Source organism: Siphateles boraxobius, unplaced genomic scaffold (genome assembly GCF_051911475.1).
Source record: "Siphateles boraxobius isolate OS27281-9 unplaced genomic scaffold, OSU_SipBor_1 33, whole genome shotgun sequence".
NCBI lineage: Eukaryota > Metazoa > Chordata > Actinopteri > Cypriniformes > Leuciscidae > Siphateles > Siphateles boraxobius.
Window position 1 is genome coordinate 7,006,758 of NW_027508953.1, and position 18,119 is coordinate 7,024,876.

General features: G+C 39.6%; 1 protein-coding gene across 5 annotated transcripts in view; it reads left to right on the plus strand.

The window, feature by feature from the left end:
• Nucleotides 1-4,461: 4,461 nt before the first annotated feature.
• Nucleotides 4,462-18,119, plus strand: part of fam131ba (family with sequence similarity 131 member Ba) — a 34,830-nt gene continuing 21,172 nt past the window's right edge. Inside the window, exons 1-2 of one of the 5 annotated variants that reach the window (XM_077195268.1) lie at nucleotides 4,462-4,679; nucleotides 15,901-15,938. In XM_077195268.1, coding sequence (XP_077051383.1) covers nucleotides 4,652-4,679; nucleotides 15,901-15,938 — 66 coding nt within the window. In that variant the 5' untranslated portion in view covers nucleotides 4,462-4,651. The remainder of the gene's footprint in view (nucleotides 4,680-15,900; nucleotides 15,939-18,119) is intronic. The other 4 variants (XM_077195264.1, XM_077195267.1, XM_077195265.1 and 1 more) reach the window with 4 other exon arrangements.

Sequence of the window (18,119 nt, forward strand, 5' to 3'; positions counted from 1 at the left end):
CCTTCTCCCTCCCTCTTCCTTTATTTATCTCCCTCAGTGTCAGGTATACGCCTCTTTTTTTGTGTTAGGGAAAGTTGAGGCATTGATTCGTGTAGAGTAATTTATACAGTACGACGTGTCAACACTGTGGGCTTCTGAATTTATTAAGCTGTTGGTATGTTGATGTGCTATCAATGGTGTTTTGACTGTCTGACGATTGCTTTGAGTAAGTTGACCTATGTTAAATCAACTTGCTAACAAGGTTTGTTGCGAAATAATTGTAGAGTTGATGCTAAGTGAAGACATTTTTGATAAAAGAAAAAAATCTCACAACTTAGGAAGAGAGAGGGGTAAGCTTTTTGCTTAAAGAATGAGGTAGAGGTAAAACCTTCTTTCTCTTTTTACATGTTTAAAAAGAAAATAATTATGTTTTGGGTTTGTTTTATGTCTGTGTTTCTAGGTTAGCTTTCCAGTTTGTTAATAATTCAGTTCTCTGTTCCCTGCCTGTTTGTCATTATGGTTTCTGATTGAGTTGAGTATTCTGTTAATTATCTCATTAGCTTCTTTGTTTGCCCATGCATTTAAGCCCTCAGTTCCAGTCTGTTCCTGGTCTTGCACTGTTTGATGTCAGTGAGTTTGTGGTTGTGTTTCTTCAAAGTTATTCTCCTGGTTATTATTTTGATTCTTGGATTAAAGATGTATATACACTTTACTATCCCATGAGGCCATTGGAGAAGATTTGGGAATGGCGGTGAAGTGACGCAACTGACTCTGATAGGTCACCAGAATAAGTAATTACTAGGGCTGGGTATTGACCCAAATTTCACAATTCGATTCGATTTCGATTCACAAGCTTGCAATTCGATTCGATTCAATATTGATTATTTTAGATATCAGGTAGGCAACAATACATGGCAAATTTTCTCAAGGAAAACAAATCTCTTAACTAATGCTTTAAACTATGGGAGTCAGTTGTAGCCTGCTTCATTAGCCTACTATTGAAGGTAAAAATTAACTGATTTGTATACAAACACTTAAATTACACTTTTATTTATTTTTATAATAATAAAGTTATATGAAAAATAAACATTTAAATGGTGGCTGTCATAAAAACTTGCCAGATTTATTCAAACACGCATTAAATATTGAAGAACATTAAAAATTATAATGAATGTTATATGGTGCCTATATTTAGCAAAATGCTCCTCTCTAGAGGTCATTTTTCTAGCTGACTAACGAGTTCATGGTCACTGGATATGTTTTTTTCTGAAGTAAACATGTTACATGACATTGTTTACAAGCTGTTTTACTGACGTCTTTCCATGGTTGAAACACTGATTGAGCGATTCCATGTAACATGATACGGATTTCGATAAGTTTTACTCTATCTTTTAACACACTTTCAGATGCTCATTCATGTTTATTTCGTGCTGTAACTGGTATTGTTAAGGCGAAAGAGAAGATCATGTGCGCTCCACACTGCTGCTTCTCTTGAGCTCAGCTGTGCCAGAGCAATCTCACGCCACAGCGACAAAACGGTATTTATGTTTTTGAATTTCATAAGAAAATGGATGTAATTTGAAATCTGAGACTTTGTTTCATATCAATAGTAACACAGAGATTATTGCGATTTATTGGATGGGATGCACGCTGCAATGTTCCATTAATTCATCAACTGAAAACAGGATGACTAGCCTAATCGATTCTTGGGATTTAAGATTCGATATCGATTCGTAAAAATAGATATGTTTTACCCAGCCCTAGTAATTACTCAAATTAAGTATCTACTCAAGAGAGTATGGGTGCTTCTCATTTCGTATTTATGCTCACGTCTAATCTCCACCCCCTTAGGATGCGAGGGAAGGATACACCCGTATATCCTCGCTAATGACTTCTTTAGGAAGCTTCCTCACACCTCATTCCTCACAAGTCCAATTAGAGAATTGAGATGTCCTTCAAGATGGCTGAATTCAATCAGTTTCCGGGTCACGGGCTGGAGGACGGAAGAGCGAGGAAATGAGGAAGCATTAATTAGAGTATTGAGAAGCACCTTATGCAATTATGGATGCAGCCTTTGTGTCTACAAGGACGGTGTGTGTTCAACAGCGTATTGTCAGGGTTCTGCCCTGGCAGCTTTGTCTGTGTTGTCTTTGTTTCATGTCTCTATGTTTGTGTTGTGCTTCAACATACCGTTTTGTTTGTGTTGGCCATGTGCTCCTTTGTTCCTGCCTCCTTGTTTCCCTGTACCACGCCCTCTTGTCTAGTTGAGTCCACCTTTGTCTTAGTGTTGTCACTTGTTCCTTGTCCAAGTGTTGTCACCTGTTTCGCATGTTCTCTGCTCCCTTGTTTGAGTCCTCATTTACCTGAGTGTGTTCAGCTGTTCCTTGTCCGAGTGTTGTCTCCTGTTCCTCTTGTTCTTAGCTCCCTTTATATGTGTGCTCTTTCCCTCATGTGTTGCCAGTTCATTAGATGTTGTGCTACTGTAGTTTGTTTCTTATTACTAAAGTCATTAAGTTTTTTATGTGTAGAGTTTTTTTAGTGCTTTAGTTCTGCCATCGGTCCTGTCTGTCTTTTCTCCTGTCTCTAGTTCCTGTCCTGCTAGCAGAGCATCCCTGGCTGCTTACACTCTTCGCTTTGGAGCAAGCATGGTGCAGAGCCTGAGTGCCTGGCTGTTGTGCTTGAAGATCCTGTCTGACTATTGCTACTATTCTCAGTTCTCATTCTGCTCTCCCATTACTACTCCCCAGCCTACAGTCATCTTGTGCTAGTTACAACTGCTGCTCGGCTAGTTACAACGCCTGTCATTGTGCCTCAACCGTCACCACATCTTGTCATCCGTCTAATGTTTGTCAATAAACCTGTTATCACTCGTTCTGCATTTGAGTCCTCCTTGACAGACCCGTGACGCATATGTGGACTGACTTGAGCGCTTGAAAAATAGATAGCAAACGCGTCTTTCCACGTTCACGGCCATAGGAGCATACTTTGACGGAGCGGAACATGAAATATACCTGGGCCTTTACACTATCAGTGTCCCACGATCCTTCAAAAATCATTCTAATATGCTGATTTGATGCTCAAGAAACACTTATTATAATTATCAATGTTGAAAACAGTGCTGCTTTTCAGGATTCTTTTATGAACCTGAAAGTTCAAAAGAACAGCATTCATATGAAACAGAAATATATGTAACAATGTAAATGTCTTTACTGGCACTTTTGAACAATTTATTGTTTCAAAATTACTAAATGTAAATAAATATATGGTCATGTGGCAAAAAGTCTGCCGGGGCTTACTCTGCTCTGTCCCTATACAAAAAAAAATTGTGTATGTGTTTTAAAGTGTAAGTTTATGAGGATAAACAAAATGCCCTCAATTAAAAGTTTATCTCAAATTGTGGATTTGATTTAAAACATAACACCAAGTTAAAAACGAAATTCTTAGATAATTGTAGTACATTTCACATTTGTAGTACAACACATTTGCGAAGCGGAAAAGCAGTCAACCTCGGCATCTGTCGGGACAGCTCCCTGTAATATTACCACACACACACATATTTCATCCGTTCTTTTCCTCCTCCCATCCCTGTCATCCCTTCTTTCCTCTCCTCATCACTCTTGCTCTCTCTCTCTCTCTCACTCTCTCTCTCCTCCTGAATACTAATTCAAGCTGCACAGCCTCATGCTCCTTAATATGAGTCAAAGCACACCTCCTGGGTTAGCCCTCTCCATTCCTCTTCAAAGCTTCTTCTTCCGGCAGTGTTGGCTGAATGCAGTGACAGAATTTGTTTTTAGAAAAAAAGAAGGAAAAGGAAGGAACCTTGCTTGCTTGAGGCAGGGAGAGTGTGCATGTAGTCTGGACAGCGTGTGTGCCTGTGTGTGGGTATATTCAAGGTTACGGATCTCTACAGACACACTGGACATGACAAGCAATCATGATGAACCGTTTTTTTATGTAGATGTACGAAACTCTTAAATTTGAGCTTGAGAAAGGACACAAAGAGGGAGCCTGAGGTATCAAGAGGGATAAATAGATGGTTGTGTATGCTTTTGGAGAATGCAAGCGCAACAGGAAAAAATGGAGCAAGGGAGGGGCGGCAAGAGTTGGGTGGGGAGACAGATGCACCGCATTGTCAAATGATAATGGAGAGAACCAAAGAAAAGAGATGCCCTGTACGATTAGCCAAGATATTGATCCTCTCAGTCCTGGAACTCCAGGGAATTGCATGTAACTTCTGATCAGCGCTCTTTCCTCTTGTTGTCATTGACATTTCTCAATGTCACTGTCAGCTGTTTGATACTTCAAACGTTTTTATTGATTACAAAGGGATTTAAGGGAACATAAGTGGCCGGCGAGAGGTTTCAGAGCAATCTCTCCTGTTTCACAGACACACTGACTCAGTGACTGACTAACTCTGATATCTCGTCTCACCAGAGAGTATTGAGGGGGTTGCAGTGAGCCAAGGAGGGAGGGAGGGAGGGTGGATGACGGCGAGAGCGTGTTGGAGGCACACACACACACACACTCGCTCTCGCATACAGCCTTACAGAGACAGGAGGGGAGAGTCAGAGACGTGGAGAAGAAGAAGAGGAGTGAGAGAGAGAAGGAGAGAATGTCTGCTGAGAGGGTGGCTCTCGTTCCTCGTTCACAAACCGGCCCTCGCTGAGACACCATGGGCTGTATCGGATCCCGCACCATCAGTAAGACCCTCTCCGTTTTGATAGTCTTTCTTTTCCAGGTTGAAAGGAGACCAGCCAGGGGTAGAGGAGCGATAGGCAACGCTCCCCTCGCAAGCATCCCCCCTCTCGGGGAAAACGTGTGTGTTTCTATGGAAACCTTTTGGTTAAAGGCCATTTGTCCTCCAGGCTTTGACAGTGATTCGGCACACTGCTCGTGGGAAGCCAGGATTGAGATGTCTGCTTTTGAGAGTCGTTAGTGCGTCTGGAATTGAAATCCGTATGTGTCCGCCTGCATGCGGTAGGTGCCGTTCACCCGGTGGTTTTAAAGATCTGAAGTGGAATTTTTGGAGCGAATGGTTGCATTCGATGCATATCCAGAACGTACGGTTTCAAAGACTCGCCACATTTGACACCGTGCTAAGGTCACGTCAGGAGCTGTCTGTGTGAAAATAGCAGCAGTTCACAGGTTTGAGCGTGTACGCTCGTGCGTTGCCCGAAGAGGTTAACTGAAGAGGGTGTTTTTCAGGATCAGAGGTGCAGGGTCCACACGCTCACGAGCAAAAAGCGTTCAGGTGTGACGTGGAGCTGGATGCGCCTCACATGTAGGTCAAATTCTGCAAAGTCAATGACACCGGTGGGCACCTGTTCCTGCCAAATGGGTACGCTTTAACGCAGCCGTCTATGACAAATAGCAGGTGTTTTGGTGTGATTAATATTCTCTTGTAACCGTGAGACTGCAGGCAGGCAAACAGAGAGAGGACACAGAATTGTTCCTCTTAAACGTGTTTTATGATGTTGTACGCCCATTAAGACGAGGGCGCAGTATCAAAACAAACACAGGCAGCTGATGGAGTAATAAAAAAAGAAATGCCGCTGTATTTGACCTTTGATTGTCATTGAGCTGTGATGTCACAGGAACACTGAGTCTTGGTTTCTTTCACATAAAAACCTATTGCAGAAAGTGTCAGAGCGGGACATATTGGGTAATTAGGGAAGCCCGTATTGATATCCTCCTGAGAGAGCTAAATTGAATCACCTCTTATAGAAATGCTTATTTTTTAGACTAAAAATTCTTGCATCTTCAAGTTGTGGCTCTGAATTTAGCTGGCTATCTGTTATGTGCTCTGGGGAGGAGCGTGGATGGCATATTTAGTGTGTTTGGCTATAAATAGTGTCTACTTTACAGTGACCGAAAAGGAGAGGAGAGAGGACAAGATGCATGCTAAATAATATGGGTCAAGTGCCTGATATGGGCCTGTGGTTGTTCACCCCCTTATTTTGAGTGAGGCAAACACTTAAAACACTTTCATGTAAGCTCAACCAAGGCCCTGTTATCGATTTTTTGTTTGTTATTCTTGACTTCATGAGCTCATTGTTGCATTGAAGCAAATTGTTGCTACAGCCAGAAATAGAAACATTCTTAGAGAACATTGATCATCACAAATCCTTTAGAGATTCAGTGCTAACAGTAAAATGCATTGCATATATTACTTGCAAACTTTTTTTTATATCAGGAGTCCTGTATAGAAGCAATTACACAGCTATTGTTCCTCTCACAATATTGTGTAATGAATCAAGCACACCCTTTAAAGGGCACTACTGAAATAACTGAATCTGGTAACAAACTGTAAAGGGCAATTCCAATTTACTAATCAAAGTAATAAACTAGAAATTTCCTCTTGCACCTTTCGGTAAACAAGCATGAAATAACACTTCAAAGGCTTTCCTCATTAGAGTTATGTTAGATAGGCTGTCAAACATATTTACTGGGAATTTGCTATAATTGTACGCTTCTGTACTTGAGCAGTGAGGGTCAGCCTGTCGAATAAATTATTAATTATTGTTGTTCTGCGTAGTTTGAAGAGAAACATTTTTAAATCTTTATCCCGGATATACATATATTTTTTAATCAGGAAGGGAGTGGGGGGTCAAATGGGGGGTCAAAGAGTTTTTTGGGAGACCCCCCAAGACACCAATTTTTTTATATATTTGTTTTTTTATTTTTATATTTAAAGTCTATATAATATAATGTATAAAAACTCTCTCATGGTGATGGTCCTTTAATAGATTACCTATGTTTTTCTTTATATTCCATAAAACAATCATCTTTAAATTAAACATTTTATATTATAAAACGGTTAGTTCCCGTCCTTGATTCTGATTCACGATAAAACACGGCTATGACCGCTTCACCCAATGGTTCTATGTATTACTACACAACACCTCTAGCAACCACTCTAAGCAACGTAAACATTTGTTTGTTCTCACTGATATTGTTCATTGAAGCTTATAAAGTAGATTGTGAGAGATCGAGTAAGTGAGTGTACCTGCATTTACAGTAGATATAACGTTAGCATTTTTAGGGTAATATGCATCCTGATAAAGTTCCCTTGGCCTTTGGAATTAAAATAGACCCACATCATCACACACCCTTAACCATACCTAGAAATTTGACATGGTTTTATTTCAGTTAGCCTAATAGCTGGTTTGAATTGCATTGAAATATGATCTAATGGAAAGTACCCCATACCAATCTGTAGGTATGGTGAAGGGTGTGTGATGATGTGGGTCTATTTTAATTCCAAAGGCCAAGGGAACTTTATCAGGATGCATATTATCCTGGATCCATGAAATAACTGGCCTTTAAAAATAAAAATCTGCCTGACTCTATGGGAATTTAACATAGGGGGGTCCTGACTTATGCACCCTGTATTTTAAGGAAGAACATTTATTTATTTATGATACACTATTCATACACAAAGAAAATTGGTGTCCTAAAAGGTTGGATTTTTCCTCATTTTTCTAATTAAGGCATTAAGATCAATTTCCAAAAGATGATTTTTTATTCCTCTTTTTAGGCAACTTTAGCATGGGTGTCCTAACTTATTCACATCACTGTAAATGACTCACTCACTCACAAAGACAGTCTTTGTTGCCATCTAATGGCGAAATAATGTAACTTCTGTTGCTGTTCACGGCCAGGGACTATTTTTTCAAGCGGAAGGAAGGCTTTTAGTGATTTTTCTTCATGAAAGTTGCATTGATACATATTTTTTGCCTTTAATATTTGTATTGTGTAGTACCGTTAACCGATTTATAAAAGCAATAAGGTAACTTACTCAAAGCTTTGCGTCTTTTTTTACAGTCTACATGCCAAACAACGCGCTTCAACCATGACTTATTCACGATACCGCACAGCCTATTGCTTACATATGCCATCAAATATACAGTTAGCAGTCAGAATTAGTTGCCGTTACAGGCAACAGGCGTAAAACTATTCAGTGTAAAAGTAAAACAGAGCAGTGTAAAAGTATTGTTGTTGTAGCCGAATGATCTGACCCAAGTAGTTCCGTCCCAAATAGGTGTCTCAGGGCCAGGAGTGTGTATAAAAGGCAATAAGTTGAGAAGTGTGTGTTGAAATCACACACTTTTACACACACAGATTTCTGTAAAAAAAAAAAAAAGTTGACTCTTTTATGCTTGTGTTTGTCGAAGTCGCTTTGGATAAAAGCATCTGCTAAATTAATAAATGTACATATAGATTGGTAAAGCGTTGCATGTATTTGTTTGTCACAGGTCTGTGGGTGAGAAACATTGTGTGGGTGTGTTTAGGGCATCAGGTGGATGGCTCAGCTCTTGGCACTAATGTCGATGTTTGCACTGGGTCGCTCCCTGTACGTGTTTGTTCTGTTCTGAGCTATTGCGTTTCTCAGGGATACCTCTTTGTATTGATTTAATTTCAAGCTCTGAAAGAGGGTCAGACAAGCTGACATACAGATATCTCTCTCTGTCTCTTTCACACACAGTCAATCTTGTGCTGTTTGCACGTGATTTCATGATCCAGCTTGTGTGGTGACAGACACGGTCCAAGGTCCAAGACTGGCTCAGTATGATTGAAAGGTTTAGGAGGAATCATAGAGAGAGAGAGAGAGAGAGAGAGAGAGAGAGAGAGAGAGAGAGAGAGAGAGAGAGAGAGAGAGAGAGAGAGACCTCAAATAATGAGTCAGATGAGTAAAGTTCTTAAATGTCTTATGGTGAATTTATACCTCTTAACACTTTGGTAACACTTCAGAAAACACTCCGTCATTAATGAATAACTACACAGGAACAAATGAGTAGTTTTTTAAGGGTATGGTATGATATGAAGATATGACTCAAGTGTTACACCATCATTCTAGTCATTTGGAACAGTATTTAAGGTGAACATCATGGTAACCAGTGTTGGTTAGCCTACTCTAAAATATGTAATTAATTACTAGCTACTAATTACATCTTCAACAGTGTAATTGTAACATGTATGCTCTGTTTTTACCTTGTTTCCTAGTGTTGTTGGTTCTGTCCTGTTTTACCCGTGTGTCCTCTCAGTTGGCCTAGTTTTCCTTGTCTTGAGTCTGTTTGATTCATTACACTTGTCCAATTAATTAGCTTATTAGTTCCCTCACTTGTTCCAGCATTTATACTCCCTGTGTTCTTGTTAATGTTGAGGTGTTGTGAAATCTCTTTCTGTGTTTTTTGAGTATATTTGAATTAAAGACTTTTAAAGACTCCTGGATTATTATCTGCACGGGACATTGGCGAGAACCCACCATAGACTGTGATCTGCCTGCCGTGTGAGTCTTAGGCCGTGTGTCCACCAAAGCGTTTTTAACCAGCTGAAAACGCTAGACGCTCTGCTGAAAACGCCTCGCTGTGGGTGCTTGAGAGCGTTTTAGCAGCGCTGCGTTTTTTCAGTTGAGACGATTCGTTGCTATGATACAGAATATCCGCTGCACAGTTTACTTGTAACTGATTTCGTAGATAATTTGTTTCATACTAAAAAAATATTTTTCATCCATTTTGTTCGGTTAGCTCTGCTGGTTGACGTCGTTGTACAGAAAGAATGTTGTGACAGTTGGTCGGTGTGATATTAGTCCCGCCCCTCCTCCACTGTGATTGGACGGCTGTGTAAAAAGTGACAGTGATGAGCGCAGCGTTTTACCCAAAGTTGAACATTTTTCAACTCTCGGCGACCAGTAAAAAACGCCGGGCGCTCAGCGCTTGAGCGTTAAATACTCGCTCAGCGCCTCGTTACGCTCATGGCGTTTAAAAAACGCGGCGCTCCCATTGAAAACAATTGGAATTTTACGGCAGCTGAGTGAAAAAACGCTTTGGTGGACACACGGCCTTAGCCTCACGTAGAGTATGACCAGGTGTGTGAGCCGGAAACTGAGGGAGTGCTTGTGGAGTCCGAGGGCATGGAGGGAAGCCCCACCTACAACCCTGCCACTGTGGATGTGAATTATTTGACCTCTGGAAAATATTTGGAAAATATCTTTCTCCGCTGGTTCCGCCTAGCCCTGAGTCTCCTGTTTCTCCACTGGTTCCGCCCGGCCCCATGCCGCCTGTGCTCCCTGTGATCCCAACCAGCCTCCCTCTCCCACCTCCTCTTTCCAAATCAGCCAGTTCCTCAGCCCCACCTCCGCTGCTTCCCTTCAGCCCCTCTGCATCTCCAACTCCTTTTTGTGAGGAACTGCCTCGGAGCTTCAGTTCTGCAGCTCTGCCCGGTAAGGAGGTTCCAGTGGCTCCACTTCCAGCCTACGAACCCATCACTCCACCGTGGCCTGTAGACCTATCGGCTCCGCCTTGGCTTCTCCCTGCCTGGGCTCCATCAGAAACCATCGTCCTGACAGCTCCACCGGGCTCCCTCGTCTCACCGACTCGGCTTCGTCAGACTTCACTCCTTCCTGCACCTTCCTGCACCTGCCAGTGTTGTCACATGGGCTCTTCATCCTTTCAGCTCCGCCTGGGTCTCCATCTCCATCAGTCACCCACAGGGTTTCGTCAGCCAAGTCTCTACCATGGCCTCTCCCTCCCTCGACTCCGCCCTGGGATATCATCCTGGCTGGACTCTGGACTTTCATTTGGCTCCTCTTACCCCTGGCTCACCCTGGCCCCTCCCACCCTCCACTCCCCCATGAAATGTTTTGTTTAACCCTGGACTGTTTTTGTCTTCTTCTGTTCCACTTCCCCTTCTTTTGGGATAATGTAACATATATTCTCTGTGTCTACTTTGTTTCATTGTGTTTTCGGTTCGGTCCTGTTTTTACCTGTGTGCCGTGTCAGTTGACCTAGTTTTCCTAGTCTGTATCTGTTTGATTAATTAAACCAGTCGTCCAATTAATTAGCTTATTCATGCCCTCATTTGTTTAGTATTTATACGCACTGTGCAGTATATTCTTGCAGACCTTGTCCTGTCTGTCCTGTTGAGAAATCTGTTTCCCTGAGTTGTACTGAGTATTTTTGAATTAATGTGTCCTGGACTATTCCTGTCATGTGCCTTGTTCAAAACAACTACCCATAACAGTAGATTACTGTACTAATTACTCTCTCTAAAAAGTAATGCATTACTTATTAATTATTTACTATCTAAATCCCATATCAACCTCAACTAGTTACAAGAAATGAAACTGCTCTTTTAATGTTTTCAAATAAATAATATAAAATTGCATACATTTTTTGTGAACTGAACAAAGTATTTAAAGGGAGAATGTTAAAATAAATACATACATTTTAACATTAAACATTCAATTTTGAAGATAAATCCACTATTGTTTTATATAGAATTGTTCTATAGTCTACAGTATTTAATGCAATAACACCAGAAGTAACCATAATTAAATTACAGAAAAATGAAGAGTAATCCCTTATTTTACTTTTTCAATGGAAAAGTAATTAATTTACAGTAATTAATGACTTAAGTAATTATTTACACCTAACACTGATGGTAACCCACCAGTAATGACTCAAGTGTTATTTACTTCCTTATAAAGGAATTACTAATTATTGGGAACAGAATTCTAAAGTGAAAAAATAGTTATTGATTAGCTAATAGTGAACTACAGTACCACATTCAACTCAGTGCTAATACTTACTAATTAGTTAATCAGAGTTTCTCGTTAGTTAATAGCATTTACTAGAATGTTAATATTGCATTACTCATTTGTTCCTGTGTAGTTATTCATTAATGATGGAACAGTATTCTAAAGTGTTTCGATCACTTCCTAGTGCTGTCTATAAAGGGAACCGATCCTCGGGACACTTTTAGGTTTTATTCTAATGGATTTCCTAGACTTTCCTTATTTTAAGCCACTGACATCCAGTTTCACCTGTCTGTTCCTTCCAATTAAATTTGAGACAGTAGAAGCAGTTGTTTCTTTTAAAGATTTCCATTAATATTAGGTCACTTCATAAACCGACCATTTAAAGGTGAGTTTTAAATCCCAAGTGAAGAAATGTTCGAAAATCAATTCCGCAATGAAATGGAATAAAATATGCTCTTGTTCTTTCTCTCTTTGAACTTCATTTGTAACTGAAAAATGTTGCTTAAGTTAGAAATGCCCAACTAGCATTACAACGTACAGATAAATCACAAAAAATGTGGTACTAAATTGAAGTGCAACGCCTTTGTTACTATGACTATCAGTTAAACTGTAATATATTTAGAGCATATTCATGTTAAATATATAACAGTAACTATTAAATGTAAAGAATCCTTGAAAAAAATTACACAACCGTTTTCAACATTGATAATAATCAGAAATGTTTCTTGAGCAGCAAATCAGCATATTAGAATGATTTCTGAAGGATCATTTGACACTGAAGACTGGAGTAATAATGCTAAAAAAACAGCTTTGCATCACAAGCATAAATTACATTTTGAAATATATTTTCAAATGAAAAAAAATGTTATTTTAAATTGTAATAATATTTCACAATATAACTGTTTAATTTATATTTCTAATCAAAAATGCCTTGGTAACCATAAGGGACTTCTCAGTGTATATGTTTATATGGCAGTGTATATATAGGCTATATAGGTTTTATATATATATATATAAAACAAAACTGTCAGGAGAGTTACACACTGTAACCTTTTACAGTGCAAGGTTATAGTACGCTGATATTTGTTTTGGATATTTATTTGCTCAAATTCATTATGCAGCTTTGCATAGCACAAAAATTAGATTTTTCATATAATTTTATTCTCAAACCAGACTTTGTCCTACTTTAATAACTACAGCTGACTCATCTAAACAGTAATTGCTGCTGTTCATTTCGTTGTAACTTATTGTAAAGGGATGTGTTCACTTAATTTCTTAGGTTTCTATTTCTCATTCTCCTCATCTATCCCTTACTGTCCCTGTTTTTTCACCCATGTTCAGTCTTTTGCACTTCAGAGGTTCCTCCCTTCATTCAGTGTCTTGATATTTCTCTCATCCTCTTTGTCTCTGTCTTTCCTTTCCCTCCCCCCTCTCTGTGTGTTTTTGGCTCAGTACTGGAGGTGAGTCAGCCTCTTGGACTTCGCTCCTAATCAGAGTCACTGTGAGCGTCACCGTGTGTCAGAGTTCCAGCTTGCATTCCATTATTTGTCCCTTTTTCTTCCCTCTCTCCTACTTCTTCACTACCTTTTGGCTGTAGAATAAAATCTCAAAGATGTTCTCTTGGCTGTGAGATCTGTCAAGCCAGATTGTCCATGGTCCAGTTGTTCCTCCATCTGGTCCTTGGCAATGCAGATCTTCTGCTGCTTCTCTCCGTGAGACCGTCAGGCTTATGCTGGGTGTCTTGGAATCTTCCTTCCTGTTCCTCATCGTTCAATGTCTATTGACGTTAGCTTTTATCCTTGTCACATGGATATTTGTTTATCTCGTCTGACTGCTTCTTTATCCGTCTCTGTCGCTCTCTCTTTCCTTTCCCCTGAAGCTCGGGCCCTCATAATGCCCAGTGTCAGATTCAGACATAAATGTAGATGGGTAGGGTAAACAGTGCAGCGGCCATGTGACGCTTAGCGACCTTGGATGTGATGGCTTATCCTTCATGTCTCTTGGGATTTTCTCAATGTGTTTTCCTGCATGAGTGGAAGTGTTTTGTCCTTAACATCATCATGGTGGGACAGACAGTTAGAAAGTTATGGGTCCTGACAGCTGGGATGGGATTCATCCCTATCTATCTATCTATCTATCTATCTATCTATCTATCTATCTATCTATCTATCTATCTATCTATCTATCTATCTATCTATCTATCTATCTATCTATCTTATCTATCTTATCTATCTATCTTATCTATCTTATCTATCTATCTTATCTATCTATCTATCTATCTATCTATCTATCTATCTATCTATCTATCTATCTATCTATCTATCTATCTATCTATCTATCTATCTATCTATCTATCTATCTATCTATCTATCTATCTATCTACCTACCTACCTACCTACCTACCTACCTACCTACCTACCTCCGTAATTGCTAGTGTTCTTCTGACTGTTTCCTTTCTAATTGATTATGAGTAGATCTGCTTTACCTTAACTCACTTTATCTGTCTTTCTCTATTTACTCTTCACTCTGGTTCATTGGTCTCCTCCAGAGCTGCACTGCTCTGCATGGCTCTATCCTTCTCTCCAGAGTGGGTTAGGTTGATTGAGGAAATGGCCCTGAGGCCCAAAGGCTCTGCTGTACTTACACACAGAGAGAGACCAGCAATTAAAAGACACACGCTCACACACACATGCACAGGATGCAATTAATGCATTTTGAGATCAGTCTGGATTGGAAAAAATAAAATCAGACACAGATAGAACAATGACTGGTACATTCTGTTTTGATGTGATTAACCCCATCACAATATTGTTATTCTATTGCGTCAACGGTTTATGACTGTTTTAAATGAGTTCAATGAATCAAGACAATGCTCATCTCAATTTCACTGATATTGAGCTGAATTAAATAGAACTAAATTGAATAGAGAGAGACAGGGGAGTGAGAGAGCATGTGAACTGCAGCTAGGCAGGGTCTCATTCATTAATCATTTTGTAAATGTTCACAGTGAGGGTTCTCACCGAATTTCTGAAAGATTCACAACACAAATCTGGCCACACAATTTTGCTGTCTGAAACTTTCTGTATCGGAAAAGGTTTCTTTTGTCGTATGGAAAAAAATCACCAGTCTTGGTTCTTTTAGTGTGACGTGTTCAGCATGCATGCATTTTAAAAATAGACTTTTATTTCTGAAATGCTGGATAGGCCAACTGGTTACAAAAATTATGTTATGTCACTGCTACACTATAGCGAGCCATTATAATGGCAGCAACACAATGTGAACACAGCTTTATGCAAACTCTTATTCTGCTCATATCATACAATCTGACAAGCAACAATATTGCACAGCATGCACCAGGGTTGACCCCCATTCTACAATGAATTGATGAATTTGGATGATTGTAAATGAGGGAGCATGTCACTGCAGTTAGCAATACACAACCAAACCCTCTCTATATGCCATAAGGGCTTCCACACAACCTCTCTTTATCACAGCCATTTATCACTCTTTGCAAACATATCCTTACTCTCACTGAAGATGAGAGCACAAGCATCAAGTGTGGCATTCTCAAAACCAGTTGAAACACACACAAAAAACACAATTTAAATAAGTGTACAGTCAGTGCACATGATAACTCATATGTGTTTGATTGCTGGTTGGCCTTAATTGTGCACTGTATTGAGATTCGTCACTGAATGGTGAGGCTTCATTTAGTGCTTTGCCTTAAAAACAGTCATTATGCTACAATTGTATGTGTTTATGCAATCACTAATGTTACAGGTTGATTGTTTTCAGGCACATCATTCAAAATGTTAGTGGAAACTGGGTTACATGTCATTTCTTGTTTGTCAGTTTGAATGAGTCATTGTAAACACACACACCGTCAACATATTTCATAATCAAAATGATGCTAAAGTGCAACTTTAGAGGAAGCTAGAATATAAAATTAAATGAGTGCTTGTTTAAGGGTTGATCTCAAATTCAGTATTTCTTCAGTCAATTCTTGAAATACAATTCCTAATAATTTGCATAATGGCATCACGCAGAGCAATCACTAATGTTTTTATAATTTTATAGGAATGATGCGATATAGAAACATGATGCTACAAATTCCCTTTCTTACAGAGTGCTGGCGATTTTGGATGGATAATTCATCTAATTTTAGTTCTTTGTGTGAATGTCAGCAGAAAATGTAGAGAGGAGCTGTCAGTTTGACTTAGCTTATTCGGTAAAGGTTGCATAAGCCACATGCCTATTCCCTTATCTCTCTCTCTCTCTCTCTCTCTCTCTCTCTCTCTCTCTCTCTCTCTCTCTCTCTCTCTCTCTCTCTCTCTCTCTCTTTCTCTCTCTCTCTTTCTCTCTCTCTCTATGTCTCCCTGCAGCGGTGGATGCAGTTCCCGTTCGGAAAGATGGGGAGCAGGTAAGTAAAACTACAGCACTTTGCATTTTTAAGTTTTGCTTGGGCACCAAACCTCTGTCCCAGGTTGTGAGCTTAAGCTTTAAGGATCACATCTATATGACATCCTTTGCCGAGATCATAGATGCATTTCTGTCCAAAGCTATTGTACCTACCAAGTGCTGACATTTGTGCCTCATGGCACTTTAATGAAGTCTTTAGCTAATGCAAAGACCCCCTGTGTGCCAAACACATGTCTTGCCACCCCCTAGTGCTGAAAATCAGAGAAAGCATGATGGTATTATGTATATTTGAAAAGCCACTATATTACATTTCTCACCAAGGCCACGAGAGCCAGACCCCAGAGCCCGGCCATTACCGTACGGTATTGCCGTATAACGGGTTTGTCCCCTGGGAAGACGTAGCTACATCCATCTTCTCTATTTGCCGTCCGTGTTCACGTCCTACCCAAGGGCAGCAGCTCCTGGCTTGTTGCTCTACTCATCCACAGATGAATTTGGCTCAAAATCTACTGTTTTGGATTCTGGTATCATCCAAACCAAAATGACATGTTTTATATCTCAATGCAGAATTTGGAAGCTGAGCCAAGAGGTGGTGACATCTCACTGTAGCTGGAGCGAATTGAAACAGTGTCTTTGCTGTGCATGTATATGTTCGTGTTAGAGAGCTGCACTCAAAAAGGGGATTGCCGGTTGCCAAAATAATAATAATAATAATAATAAAAGAAGAAGAAGAAGAAAAAAAAGTAATTAAATGTTGCCTAGCAATGAAAAACTCTCAAGAATCAGCTGCTAGTTGCCAAGTAGCAAGGCCAAATAGCTTAATGCTAGCTCAAATCGCCCTCAAACTTAGCAAGCCTTACCATAAAAAATTATTAATCAGGCCTATCTCTTAATTCAATAAGCCACTTGCTGGTTGCCAAAATAATAATAATAAAAGAAAAAAATGTCTATGAAATACTCTGAAGAATCAGGTGCTAGTTGTAAAGTAGCAAGGCTACTTTAGCTAGCTTAGCGCTATCTCAAATCGCCCTCAAACTTACCTAAAACTTCACTAAAATAAATCATTATAGGGTTAATTAGAAGGCCCTAGATGGAATTAGTTTGGATTTCACAGACTTTTTTTGTGTATTTAAACCCGTTTGAATCAAACACTTGTGTTTGTCCTCACAGCAAATTACCAAGTTTACATAACTAACTTGGTGTGCTCTGAGAAATCTAATCTAATAGGAATACATGGGATAGTGGTTTATTATTTACAATCCTCCTGATTGAATTTGATCCTCATCCGATACTGTAACTTTTTCTTGTTTCACTGCCGAATGCACTTTCATTAAGGATTTAGACCATTTTGACAGCTTTTTGGGTGAAAAACACGTCCATTTTGTCATCATTTGCTACATCCAAGTAAATCATCAGATTGAAGGGTGATTCTCACAAAACTGAAGAACTGTGTTCTGCAAGCTTTTTTTAAAAGGTCATTTTAAGTGTCTTTCCAAAAAAGGACACTTGGAGACTCCAAAAAGACACCAAACAAATTATATAAGAAGTCCATATAATTCAGAAATGTATGCACACCCATGATAGAAAACCAAAAACACATTACAGAATAATACCTTTCAGAATTCACAGTGTATAATATGTGTACACTGCAACAGCAAAGAGCTTGTTTGCATTTTATACAAGTCAGGTTGCGATACCGAACAGGACCACATTGGAAATGGCAAAAAACAAACAGAAAAAAACTAAACCACCGCCTTAACCTGACTGCATATAACTACAGTACACAGATACATTCAGAATTACTAAACACAGCAACATACACGAAAATAAAAGATTATCCTGAATGTGTGTGGAAACAACTTGAATTTACTGAAATAAATGCATAAATGCAATGTGTGATCAGTGCATCGAGAGTGCACACATCGAGATTTGCTCATCAATAAAACGGACTCAGTCACCCGTACGACTCCTGTACCTCACCGCCATTGTCATCCATCAAAACTTTACTAGCGAGACGCTGGTTTGCTTTATCTAGCCAAGAAACGTAGTTTGTGTATCATCTGGACATATAGCGGTGGCATGTTTTGACGTTCCTTTCAATCTGTATTTTTACACTGTATTTCACTCTTCACCAATCCGGTCAAATGTGTTTTGGAATACCTCTGGAAGTGGTCGAAAGCGG